The sequence below is a fragment of the Clytia hemisphaerica genome, unplaced genomic scaffold (assembly GCF_902728285.1).
Source record: "Clytia hemisphaerica strain Z4C2 unplaced genomic scaffold, Clytia hemisphaerica genome assembly, whole genome shotgun sequence".
NCBI lineage: Eukaryota > Metazoa > Cnidaria > Hydrozoa > Leptothecata > Clytiidae > Clytia > Clytia hemisphaerica.
This window is the reverse complement of record NW_027104338.1, coordinates 633,938-648,124: the sequence shown is the minus strand read 5'-3', so window position 1 is coordinate 648,124 and position 14,187 is coordinate 633,938. Positions and strand designations below refer to the sequence as shown.

Genomic DNA, 14,187 nt, shown 5'->3' with positions numbered 1-14,187 from the left:
TAAAATTTACCTCAACATACAAAGTTCTAAAATTATAGAGCTTGGTCTCCCTAGAGTATGAAAGTGTTTCAAAAGCTTTCACAGCCAACCCAGGGCAGCCAAACTAAAATTAATAAAAAGCAGACTTACAAGATCTAAAACCAAGGAATTATAAGAGACACTGGATAAATGACTCATAAAACGGTGGAGAGCGACCATTGTATTTTCTTTGTTTCAGAAAACAATTGATGTTCTAGCTATGTCCGCAAAGGACAACTGTCATGGCGGCTCAAATGTATCTGATTTTGAAAAATGTTTATTAATCTCATTTTAAAAAAATTCTCTAGCGTTTCCTTTTCGTACTTTTACAGAGAAAAAAGTTTGAAAGTAAGGCTAGAATATCAAGCCGGATACATTTGTGAAATCTAATATGAGAAAAACATCATTAGACAAGAAAAATCAAACAAAATGCTTATAGTAACACGAGATATTCAATTGGGAATATATTTCCAAAACTGTTACCACAAGAGCTAAAAGTAACAAACATTAGACTTGAGCTTCTTGGTGTCACTGTGGTATGAAAATCTTTTGAAGGCACGTTGTGGCAAGGTGGGTTTTTTGTGGTTAAAGTTTGAAAATTTCCGGTGTCAACATTCGATTTCTTATACACAAAACATCTTTTTGACCTTTCTCACAACGTGAAACGTCATAACGACTTATAATTAGCAATTAAGTGGAAGAATCTGACTCTCACGGGAAAGTTTTAAGTCTCTTTTGGGAATTAGATGAGTGATTTTTGATATAAAACGCAATTAAAATGTATCGAAAAATCATTTAATGAGGGAAGGAGAGTGAACAATAATATCATTACTGCGGACATAGCTAGAACATGAGAAATCAGCAAAAATTAGGTACTTGTATATCCAGTGTATAATAAATCCTTGCTAAAACCATTTAAAACATCCATACCAGAGTCCATAAAAAAGTTTTTATGTAACAAGTATGCATTATCATGACCAACCATGTTTTCTTGGAAAATGAACTTGCCTCTGTTTTCTTGTTTTTCATTTTTTCATGTAGCAGAAAGCTCTATCTTTACTAGCAAGTGGAGGATTATCCTATTTTTTATTTCAGAATTGCTCCGCCTCATGTACATCGGTCCTTACGGCTTTAGCGAAGTGCGCTCACTTATATGAGAATGTAAATCGCTCTAGGAAGACCAGGCTGTAAACCAGAACATAAAATATCAAAAACTAGACTGTGAAATAGTTTGCAGTCTGGATATCCAGGCTAGTATAAGCATAGTATAAGAAAGCCGCGGCTTGAATGATAACATCTGAATTTCTGTTGTTCTATCTCTGTCGTATTTGACGACTATTATTTGTTGATCAAGAAATCAGCAATGTAGCATCTTTAATGGTAAATTTTATTAGTTTGTCGTTAATACTTACTTCTCAGTGCGTTTTAAACATAAATGATATGTCCTTGTTAATACACCTGTATTATAAAATTATTGTAAAGGAAAAATCAACACTAAGAAATTTAAACAAGCACAAAATGGCTGGGCTGAAAGAACTCAAAGATTAATGAGGTGCCTCGAAATGCCATCACAATATTTCAGTGAAATCTTTTTAGAAATCAATGAAAAAGTACATCAAGATAATGCTGTGAAAATTTCAGGCTAGCACCTTCAAAATTTATCATTTAAACTTACAGGAAAGTTGTCATCTTGAATATAGTTCTTATAATTTTAATTTTGGCGAAAAACTACCCACAAAATACCCATAAAATATGTCCAAAATTAGTTCAAGTGTTCTTGGGTACAGATTCAAAGATATCTAGCAACAAAAAAACTTTTTGTGAAGGAAAATAAGAGAAAAATTTCAAAAACCTACCAATAATAAACTGAGCATCTTGATGTTCTTATAAAGCTCGGAGATAGAGATGAAAAGACAATGCGGTACATATTCCAGCCGCGGCTTTCATTTACTATGGTATAAGTGTAGTGAAAACTTGTTAAACGGAGGTTAGACATCACTTCTGACAGTCCGGGCACAAGCAATAGAGTTCACTTTGAAGAAAACAGTCTTTTCATTTGATGAAGGTTTGCCAAGTTTACAGGCCTTTTTTTAGTCCAAATATTTTCTTAAACCAATGTCAGAAACAGATCTCGTCTCATCTAATTTCTAACACTGAAGTGAGCCAATAAGATTTCACCATGGACAAAAGAGCTCATTAAAAATGCACGATATATGAGATCATGAGCATGCATACCTTGTAACTTTTTTTATCGTAAGTCGAGCTTGGTTATAATAACATACATCTCCTGTTTTTCTTTATACCTCCATGGGTAAGGAAAGGTATGAGAACAAGTACTGTTTTCGGCAAATTCCAATATACAAAATCGATTTTTTAAATTTCTTTTCCTCTGACCATAGAGAACCATCACCATTCCTGAATACAATGGGCCAGTCACAAATTCAACCAATGGAATTTTCGACGGAACTGGAAAATTGGTTCGATTTCTCTTGGATAACCCTATGCTTGAAAATGAAACGGTATGCGTTGTAGTTTAGCATTGCAGACAACTAATTTAGATAAAGTATAAAATAAGCAAACAATTAATGGGAAGGGATAAATTGTAGTACTAGTAGATTATACAAACTGATATTATCCCGTAACAATTATCGTATTATCGTATAACACCCTTATTACCTTATTATGCAGATTATAAATGACTCAAGTCTTTATATTTTCCTTTGTTGGATTTCCTTTAAAACGTCATAATAACAAATATTTTCATGAGGACTAGTAAATTTTGACTGTTCTTATTTTTGTGTTTTCTGGCTGAAATGTCTAAAGGGTTCCTTATGTATTCTAAAGTATGCTTAATTTAATCGCTGAATGGCTTCTACTTAGAATCAATGTTTTCTTTAGCCATTTCTGGAGCCTAAACCTAACCTAACCTTATAACTTCAAATTGGTTTCAGCTCTTGTAGTTTCTAACGAAGTAAAAAACTGATGTTTTGTTTCTTTCAGATAAGCGTGGAAGCACAATTCATGGTGAAAAGTTTACCACGTCCAAAGTTCTTTCAATATCCATTCAAATTGAGCGTGAACTCGTAAGAATCATTAGCTTTACTAATGATTGGATATTCTCGCAAAAATTTCAAACAACTATTTTTTATCATTTATTGTGGAACATCGGTCTACATATTACGTTTCTCCATTAAATCTTCCAGGTCTGAATAGTTAGTTTGTTTCTTTGACATGGCGTATTTAATAAGATTTTATTACGTGGAAAGTCCAGTAATCTAGATTTTTCGACTTTTTAACTGTCTTTCGATTGTTTTCTAAAGGGATCCACGGTCAAGACCGGCAGGGGTATCTATGAATTAGAAAGAACGGGGATTCGAACCATGAAACCCTGGTTTAAAGGTTTTGTTCCCGTTTCATATCAGACACATATTTCATATTTCTATTGTTATATTATGCTGATATAAGCAAAAAAATGTTTTTCTTTTTATCTTGCTCCACATCCGTGTCAATTTAATGTGAAAAAGCTTGTGAATTAAAAATTGACGAGTAAGCAAATGATATCACTCTTTTTTTAAAACAAAACCTTTAAGACGCTGACGCCATTGCACCTGAGAAAATTGAATTCTTTCAAAGAAATTTATATTTTTCAGAACTGGGAACGACGCAAATACAACAAACAATGAAGTGATTGCGAAGTTACCAATGAAAATTCAAACTTGTGTTCAAGTTTCTTTTGATCAGTAAGTAGGGGACAACCCTTGTCAAAGTAACAACTGGAAAACTAAAATTCTTTTATACCCTCCGTAGAACCACCACTGAAGAAAAAATATCATTCTCAGAAAAAGACTTAGGTTGCCAGTTATTATCTGTATTTTAGCTTTTGAAAGATGTACTGTTTCCTTTTGAGATTTCCATGTAAATTGGAGCCAGAGGACAATTCATAACCATCCAATAGATCTAAATTTGCTTGTAGCTTTTTTCTTTCTTTTCATATGTTTTTCAATGTTTAATGGTCATAATTTATCAATTTTTCCTTTTAGATTGGGTATAGAGACGGGCATAAGACGAAGTGTAGCAGAAGTTTTAGCATACAACGCCACCAAGAAACCAATTGCCCAACCATTGACTGTGGAAGAGGCTGGCCCTATGGTCTCGTATAATATCTTGGTAAGGTCTTATATAGGTTTTTAACCACAGATATCCAATCAATACATATGAATTTTGAAGCCCCCTTATTCTTTTAGGTTAATTATGCCGTATTTCGTTGCTTGCAGAGAAAAAAGTTTTCCTTCTATTATATCCATGCAGGAAGTAAGGCGAAGTTTCGCAGAAGTATTCTGTAGTACAATCTGCACTGAAATTTAAAAATTCTCATTCACGCTTTTCCCTAGTTTTGGTTTCAATGCTAAAATGAAATGAACTAGGACTGTAATGTTACTGCGGTGTGAATGTTACTAAGGGTCTGAATGATTCAAACTCAAATTAATATAAGTATGACCTTTTGTCTTCGTTTAGGTGCAAAACAGCGGAATAGTGCCCATTGATAACATGTCATTGGATATCACACTCCTCGATCGGGTTGGAGAACAGAACCTAGTTTATGTTAAAGAACTCTCCGTAAGTTAATCTTTTAATTGACACCCCAAGTGTCCAAAAAATTATAAGCCCCCCAGTCATAGATCACTCCAAAAAAAAGTTATAATCACACAACCATCTCTCATCACCAAAAGAATTATTTTATTGATAACTTATCAAATCGTAAAACACGCTATAACGCCAAAAAGGGCCTGCTTACGCCATCAAGTAAACCGCTGGAGGGGTCTCTACTTTTCTTCATCAATGTTCTTAAAAACATTGCCAAAAATAAAATTGATAAAAAACTATCGAGTCGCTGCATCCCATTAGTTAAAGGGCTACACAATGTACTGTAACCGTAATGTACGAAGATAACAACAAGTACTCTAAAATAAAAATGAATTTTCTTTCTGCAAACAATCCCCTACATTGTTAGAGTATTGCAAATCGAGCTGGCAATATATTGCAGACATGTTTTTCAATATATTGTGGGCACTTACCAATATACCGTGTAGTGTGAGTAGTAAGTAAGTAAGTTTGCGACCGCAGTCGAGGGCGACCCGAAGGCTCCCTTTTCGTATAGCTGTCTACCCGAAGGTAGGGGATGGCGCCACTCCTTTCCCTGGATTTCTCCACTTACCCTTGATCCGTCTCTTTAATGGCTGAGCATCAAGCAGAGAGGCATCAAGTACCATTTTGGGAATCTTTGGTATGACCCGGCTGGGGATTGAACCCACAACCTTGCGCACCGTAGATGGATGCTCTACCTTCATGCTACGGCCGCTAGTGTGAGTAGCCTTTAGGGGAGTTAGGAAATTAAGAGGATAAAAGCCTAAGAAGCCTAAAAATCATGAAAAATTAATCATCAGCCGAGGCTCAGTCAAAACAAAATTTACGTATAATATTTCATCTTTTAATCGCTTTTTTTTCAGATCGAAGGAGCTTCCTGCCACCTGAACAATATCAATTCTGGAAAGATAAAGGTAGCATTACTGACCTTTAAAAACCTTGGACTACACTATATCCATCATCTTTGATCGGAGAAAGAAACGCTCAGAGATTTTGGTTGGCCGGGATTTAAGAAACACTTCCTATAGGGTTTGATATAAAGCTCACTGGATCATATTTATTACTACATTTCGAAAATTTGTATCGCTGTAGCGTTGTGGGCTGTGTGAACCAAAAAAGATTACGTCTATACCTCCGCAAGTTTTAAACTTATGTTAAGACAGGGTTAGAACATTCCTAGTCAACAAATCCGGGTGTTAGCGGGGATGTTTGAATCTTTTCATTTGACTTTTCATGGAAGGTTAATCATTTTTCATTCTAACTGTTTTTCCCTTTCATGCAGCAGGGAAATGCAACACTAGGAGTCAGTGCAAATACGACTGAAGCGACTGACAAGAGTATTGAAAACAAACCAAGCTTCTCAAAAGATATTATTGTAAGTTGAAGGTTGTTCTAGTAACATTGTTTTTGAGGGGAAAACTTTGTATCATTAGCAGCGATACCCCCAGTGGAATGATAATTTTGAGTGAATTATTCTCAAAGGATTTGTTGGAAATGCAGATGAAAAATAAAGAAGAAGAAATTGTACTTATTGGAATTGGTGAAATCGTCTTTTTCATTTTTTAAGCTGATTTTCTTTGATGGATTTTACTTGTATCATAGCACTGATGATGTTGAAATAGAACGAAAAGCTTTTTTTGAAATGATTATGAAGAGCTGTCTGGGAAAAATCAAAATATAATAGCCGCATTCTTTTTCACCGTCTAACATATGAAGAGCTGTCTGTATATTACTGGAGACCCTTTTGCCCAATTGTAGGGTATAGTAGTAAAATTTGCATGCATCATTGACTGTACCATGCAAGTAATAGTATTCTACATCTTACCATAGAGGTAATAAAAGTTAGATAGAGTAACAACTTTTCTGTAATAGCCAGAGAAGTCATAAAACTCTTTAGAAATTTCTTTCAAATTAGCCTCCTTTGATTACCAATCCTTCAGTCAAGATATAGATTATAACAACGATACAATACAATAGAATAGTAGGAGTGGTATGTCCATCTATATTTTTATTACCTCCATGATCTTGCAGTGTGGCTAGCCAGGGAATAATTTTCAAAAGTCTGAATTTTCAGGATTGATAAGATTTTTGAATTTCCAGGATTGTTCCAGTGGACAATGTCAGACAATGACGTGCAATGACGTCTTGGATTTTGCAGTAGATGGAAGCGTGCGATTGAAACTCACAATGTTTTTCTATCTGGAAGCGTTACAAAAGGTAAGTTTTCCTTTGTTTTTATAAGTCTTTACATTTTATAAAATGGGACTTCCGAATCTTAAAGAGCTGACCTTAAAGACAAACTCTTACTGTTTTCTCAAGCTTTAAAAAACACGGAGGGATATAATCCCACTTTTCAAGTTTATATTTTTTATTAGCAATACGGGGCATGTCTTGGTTTGATTAACATTCTAGCTCACTTCGACCCCCCTGATTTTATACCATATTTATGCTTATTGGTTGAAGGCTATGGTTAGGTTATCTAAAAGATTTTACGAGATAGGGGAAATGGGCTAATTTTGTTGAATCTTGATTGTCTGTATCTCTTCGATTATTAGTTAAATTCAAAGGAGATGATTATACAAATATCGACACGCTTCGGTGGAAAGTTTGGATCCATAACTGAGTCAGCTCAAGAATGTCCTCAAGCAACTGAGGTAGGATTTACTGTCGATTGTGGATTGGGGTAACTTTCATAGCCCACCAAAGACTCTTCTGGTCTGTAATTTGTAAATCAAGCTAGAGTGGAAACAACTATAGATATTTGATAGGTAAATTTTAGCTTTTTCTTAACCTGTAGAGCATATTTATTTCAAGCTACATAATTTGCGTAAAGAATCACCCCTCAAATGTGGACATAAAAAAACCTTCGATTAGGGTAAAGAATTGTCACTCAAATTCGAAAAATCTTTTCAGAATAATGTATTTCTCGCTAAGTATCTTGCCAAACGTAAATGTTATTTTACTGATCTTCATAATTTTTCTCATTAGCTTCGCCAACCATTCAAAAAGTTAGAAAAGATTATCGTTGTGAAAGATCGAGTAGAATGGTGGGTCATTCTTGTGGCAGTAGTGGGCGCTTTGATTTTGTTGGACATTTTTTGTGTTATCTTATACAGGGTGAGTAATTATTTCATCCCTTTCACCAGCTGTTTTTAAGAGAAGTAGAAAATAGGGCTAGCTGATCGACAATCGCCTTGGTGTTCGAGGTTAGCGAACGCCCAGATATCGTTCCTTTTTTCTTCAAACACAAAAACAACAACGGAAAAAAGCCACTAATATACCGGCGTATAATAAAAATATCATTCCCTTGAGAACGGACCAAGTCCGAAACATGTCGAGAAAAATAAAAATATAATAGTCGCATTCTTTTTCACCGTTTAACATACCACCGTATAATATGTATAAGTAAATTTGTCAAATCCAGATTCATCGTGTGCTTCAATTTTATATCCATACATGGGGTGGACCTGGGTAGATGGACGTTTCCAGGGGGTCTTGAAAAAATTTTTGTATTCTTCCAGGGAGTTTAATGGGCTTTTCCAGGAAAAAAACGTACACCCCCTGTTGAGGAGGTCCAACCTTTTGCGACCTATCCCCTTGGAATTCCAGGCAATTTTAGGATCATACCCCTCTGGAATCCCGAATTTTTACAAATTTTCAATCATTACCCCCTTGGAATTCCGCTTATTTTTGACGTATTTTCGTCTACCCTTATGGAATTCCACTGCATTTCAAACCTTAACCCCTTGGAACGGAAATGGACCTCCTCAACAGGGGGTGCACGATTTTTTTCTGGAAAAGCCCAATTTGAGTTGTTTCTTTTTCAGGAGTGAAATGATAAGCTCGTTTATATTCAAAGGGTTTGAAAAAATTCCCAGAGTTTTGTCTACCCCTTTGTTTGGATATTAAATGAGAAAGCCCATTGGCTGTCGTCTCCTGTAACTAATGGGTCGTTCTCGTTTAATGTGTCATGTCATTTTAACGTTCATCTTTGAACGTATTATCTCTAGAGTGTATCTTAGCGTATTGCCTCTACGGAAGTGAATTTTAAAATTTCCGTATTTATTAGGTCTGTTTTCATAGACAAACACCCATTATTCAAGTTTTGATTTTACTTTTCGAGTCTTTATTCATTTTTGCCAAGATGATAGCTCTTGAATATTCAACTGTATTCATTTCCGGGTGGAATACCGCAATGTAAACTCGCCGGAAATGACAAAACATCAATAAAACATCCATGCTTAACGCCACAGCTATCCAATAAACTGTTTCTGCTTGTAGAATATCTTTTTGGAAAATCACGATCGGATACAAAATAATAAATATCAGTATAACCATGAAACTTCCGTATACAATAGACATTGTTTCTTTAAATGCACCGGGTAGTCGTTTGCCACGGAACGCTTGGATGAAGCAAACAAATTGTAGACAAATAGTGAAACCGATAAGTACTTTGAAATGTAAACCTATATGAGATATTGAGATATTTTCTCAAGTTTTTGATGATTGATAACAGTTTCAATCTTGACAGGGTTGACATAAACAAGCAAAAATAGTATAAAGTTATTCAACAGAACCAAAATCAAGACTGAAAATATTTCGACCACTTTTGATTTCCGAACAGATTTGGTTATTTTGACTTTACATTGAAAAGCTTTTAAAACTTTTTGTAACCTGAGTTGTATAATAGACACGATTACTGTAAGCCAACAGACGTCCAAAATACTTATAAATGTTTGGTCTCCCATAAAAACTGAAAAATAACAGTATGAAATTGGTAGCAATAAACATTAGATGGATAAATGTCATTTGTACATTTGCAGCTTTCATTGTAGGTGTTTTACGATATTTCACGAACCCCAAAGTTATGATCAGACAACATAAAAATCCAAAACATGATAAGGTTATAGCGAAAATGGTAAACGGCTGAGAGATTGATATCGTTTCTTGAGTATAAGGGTCGTGACATGAATCTTTGTATTCATTTGAAAATTGCATTATGGGACATTTGTAACAAGATGAATTGCCACTTTGCGATTTGTAAAATCCATTTGAACAGGGCTGGCACATCCAACCATAAGATTCGTTCCATTTTGTAGTATGATTAGCCAACCTGGTGTAAACATATTCAGTACCGGATTGGTAATACACTAAAGGACATTTTCTTGGTTTTCTGAATGGTTTCATTGTGATATTCAGCGTAGAAGGTTAGTTTTTTGTTGTTGTCGATAACAATGAGTTGTAAATGGCGGTGATGTATATTTTGCCGAACCATCCATTTTATCATGAATAAATTTGGAAGTCGTCGAGCATTATTTCTATACAACGCTACAAAAAAATATAAATTTCGAAACATAATATTGATGTATATTGTTAAGATATTCTGCATTTTTGGAATCTCGAAGTAGTAGAAAGATGCTGCATACCCATAAATCAAAGGCACATCTTTGTGAGTCGCCACAAATCGTCCATCTCTGAAACTAAGGACAGTCCTAGAGTTCCAGATATCCATATAATTCTCGTTGACATACCACGTTTTGTTTGAGGGTCCAATCCTCTTCAAAAATTCTATCTGTTTCAGTGACGATCCAAGCAGTATAAAAATGTTATTTCCATTTTCTGTGTCTTTGAATTTACCAGCAGCATTTTTCAAATCAAAACCATCGACTTTTTCAATATTTAGGCAAGTGAACGCTTCCAAAAACATGCTTTTATACTTTTCAAAGTATCGAGAACTAGACGAAAAATTATCCTCGATTAGAATGACAGTTAATTTCCAATTCATAGCTTGTACCAAATTTCGAAAATCATTGACCAAATTTTGAGTAGCCCCTAACTTCAATGATGGTAAAAGAAAGTGGTTCTGATGAAATGCAACATCATCTTTCAGGTTCCAAATGATAATATCGATACCGCTCAAAATCTCTACTAACAACCGAAATAAATCACTCTCAACGTAAGCAAACACAATCAAAACATTTGACTTGAATCTCCATTTGTAGATTTTACGACCAGCTTTACGAAAAGGATCTTTTGTTATCGTATACTTTGGACTAAGCCTCCAATCAACCAGCAATGTTAGTAACAGTTCAGAATTATCACAAATATCAAAATATTGATACTTGAATAAACGTCTATGTCGAAACAACGGGTGATAAGTGTCAACCCTTTTAAACATAAATTCGACTGCTTTATTATGAATTCTTGCTTTCAAATTCTCATCAATTGATCCGTTGAAAGGTCTTTCGTAACACGCTGAACCGATGCCTAATACAACGTATGGGTCACCAATCGGGGAATTCTTGTTGCCAACAACCGATTGAGAGAAACAATATCCAGTAAAGTAAATAATAGGTAACCACAAGTATAATTTGAACCAGTGCAACATCTTAATATTTATTTTAAGTATGTCCAAATAAATATTTTTTTAACATTTTATCTGGTAGAACTATGGTGGTTTTGTGTTTATTACACGAAAATAAGGAGACACGTACTTAACGGCCTTGAAATTAACACGCAAAAATTAACACGAATTTTATTTGCTTTTTCAAGAACACCACGGCTGGTTTTAATTAAAAAGGTTTTAATTAACCACCAAATTTCTTTTTCCTCAAATTTGCGAAAGTAAATGTCGTAAATTTCGCAAGTTTCTGCTCGCGAAAGTTTGTTCGCCTAAAGTAGAAGAATCTTATTTTTTTTCATAATTCTCTTACTTTTTAAAAACTCCAAAAAGAGAACCGAACAACAGGAACAGTGCAAATCACAATTTATCGATAGAATTTAATTAAAAATCTTATCGATAGATAATTGAAAATCACATTTTAATTTGATTTTATATGATAACCGCTGATTAAATAGAGCTTTTTCTTACAGAAAATGATTAATATATAATTTTTTTAATTATTTTCGGACTGATTGGTGTCCGGGCTCTCAGTGGTCAAGCTTTCCTCTTTCTGTTATGTAAGTCTTGTGGCCGCAGTTGGAGGCTTCTCTTTCCATAAAAATCAACCCGAAGGTAACACCTCACCAAAAACCGGTATTTTCCATCTCGTTCGATTTTGAAGATTTTGTGAAAAACTAAGCCTTTCAAGTGTCCTGACGCAAATTCGATTTTTTCCCTACTGCAAGAGCTTCAAAAGTTTGAAGTGACATCAAAAAATCGAAAACCTGGGCATAAAACATACGAAAAAGTCGCAAAGTGGAATAAAGGCTAATTGCGTAGACGGGTGGCGTCTATATAGGCTATAGGGGGCGTTATTCTTTCTCCTTGAATTACCCGACTTGCCTTAATTCTTCTATTAATTGCTGAGCATTTACCAGAGAGCCATCAATTTCTTGTCTTTGGTATGTGCCGGCCAGGGACTGAATCACTTTCACTTATGAAGCATCTCAAAAATCTCTGAAAATCCTAAACATTCTCTTCATACAATTCCAAGAAAATCTAATGGGACTAATTGATACATAAAGAGGAGGGGAGGAATTATCCCACCAAAAATCCCACCTTATCCTCTTGAGGAGTTTTTTCCTTTCAAATTTGTATCGGGAGGAGTAGAATTAGAGAATATATTTACTTTACAATATCGATACAGTGGGACTCTCTCTAATTCGATCTTCAAGGGGCAGAGAATGTTCTTCGAATTATAGAATGATTCGCATTACAGAAAGTATTTTATACTACTCTCTAGCTGAGGGGACCGATATTTTAGTTCGAATTAGGGAAAGATTCGAATAATAGAAGGTCGAATTAGAGAGTTGACTGAACCCCTTTAATTTACAGGTTGGATTTTTCAAACGACAACGATACGAAGAAACTGCACCATTGACAGGCAGGATGAACGGTCATCTCGTATACTCTGAACAGTACAAACGTAAAATGGTCAATGTGAGCAGTAATAGCTCAGAATCAGGATCCAGCTCACACGTTGAGAAGAATTTAAAAGGGTTGTAACGATGTCGTCAACAGAAGATTTTCTTATACTGTATATCAAGGACGAAATCATATGGAAAAATGTAAATATCTTAAATCGAAACAGTTTGTATTATATTCTGGGCAGATACTGTAAACCAGGCTGGAAACGGTGTCAAGAATTTTTTGCTATGGAATAAGATGCAAAAACCATTGTTTTACTGTGTACAATTACGGTCAACAAGCACTAATAACTTGGAATTGGGATCGGGACCGCATGTGGAAAATAATTTAAGGATTGTAACTGCGACAATTAAACTTTTTTTGTACTATAATCGGATTAATACTCGCGGTTAATGAGCACTTTCAAATATAACGCGTGCATTTAATTTCACGACTCAGCCAAAAATCAGTTGAAAATGAACCCGAAAACAGCAATTTTTTTCACGAATAGTAAATGTACGGTCTTTTTACATGATCTTAAAAATGTTGCGTGGATATGATTTCGTCAGTCTATGAAAAAAGTTAAAAATTTGCGAAAATGCGAAATTAGATCTCCCGAAATTTATTCGATTAAAGTATTCTAAATTAGTTACCATGATTAGTTAAATTAGTTGTTACAGATCTGGATCGTAATCGTTTCTCGTCGAATGAGTTTTTTAGAGGATTATTACGATGTCATTAAAACCTTTCTTTGAGTTCGACGAGAAAATCTCATCGGAAAATTTCGATATTTTGGGTATTTGCACACTGTACATTTGTTGATTATTGGTGCCCAAACCTCAACCTCTGCGATCAAGACACCTGTAGATACTGGTGAAATGCTTTCATTTCTAAAGGTTGTTTGTGTAAATACCATATGATAAATTGTGTAAACTTCATTAAATCATTTTTAAGAATTCTTATAGGAAAACTCTGCATTGACCTTGGCCTAATTCTTACATCCTTAACAGGGCTCAGGGAGGGGGAGGAGGCACTCGTTCTGAAAACTACCGTATGTGTGGACAAGAATTAGGATCCCTAGGGATACCACAGTGAATTTTTGTGAAGAATTTTGTACATTTAGAGGCAAAAATAGTCAGATTTTCGAAAAATTTGCCCAAAATTTTGGTTTCGTTTTTCTCAATTTTTACATCCTTACAGTGCACTTCTGGAAGCCTACAAAACGATAGTCTGAATCGCAGACCTCTATAGATATACTTCCTATAAGAAACTTTTTTCCCTAGAGGATGAGCAGAAGCCTAAAAAAACGATAGCGTCCGTCCGTCGTGCGTCCGCACGTACGGTAGGTCGGTTCCAGCCCCCCCGGACAATGTCTTAAATGTCTTAAATTGCCTTAAAATGTGTTTGATTTGGTACACCTAGAAGGACTCGTTGCATTTTTGATCGGATAGCTAACAGATATCTGATAAGTTGGGAACGTATGGTAATTACCTTTAACAACCCAAAAGCGCCAAAATTGCAAAAAAGTAGCTCTACCGCAGCACTATCCGAATTTTTGCGATTTTTGCGCTTTTGATTGTTACGGGAACTTTTGGATTGTTATAGGAAAATACGGTAGCTTTCATAGATAACTTAATTGAATAATATTGCACTTAGCATACTAATTACGGGATTGC

The 14,187-nt window shown here is 35.0% G+C and overlaps 1 protein-coding gene across 1 annotated transcript in view; it reads left to right on the top strand.

The window, feature by feature from the left end:
- LOC136817987 (integrin alpha-V-like) overlaps window positions 1–13,487 on the top strand; it is a 42,369-nt gene extending 28,882 nt beyond the window's left edge. Inside the window, exons 21-31 of the mRNA XM_067074358.1 lie at window positions 2,418–2,537; window positions 3,019–3,101; window positions 3,669–3,758; window positions 4,059–4,185; window positions 4,534–4,635; window positions 5,526–5,576; window positions 5,945–6,037; window positions 6,763–6,879; window positions 7,218–7,316; window positions 7,651–7,779; window positions 12,440–13,487. Coding sequence (XP_066930459.1) covers window positions 2,418–2,537; window positions 3,019–3,101; window positions 3,669–3,758; window positions 4,059–4,185; window positions 4,534–4,635; window positions 5,526–5,576; window positions 5,945–6,037; window positions 6,763–6,879; window positions 7,218–7,316; window positions 7,651–7,779; window positions 12,440–12,610 — 1,182 coding nt within the window. The 3' untranslated portion in view covers window positions 12,611–13,487. The remainder of the gene's footprint in view (window positions 1–2,417; window positions 2,538–3,018; window positions 3,102–3,668; window positions 3,759–4,058; window positions 4,186–4,533; window positions 4,636–5,525; window positions 5,577–5,944; window positions 6,038–6,762; window positions 6,880–7,217; window positions 7,317–7,650; window positions 7,780–12,439) is intronic.
- Window positions 13,488–14,187: the final 700 nt, after the last annotated feature.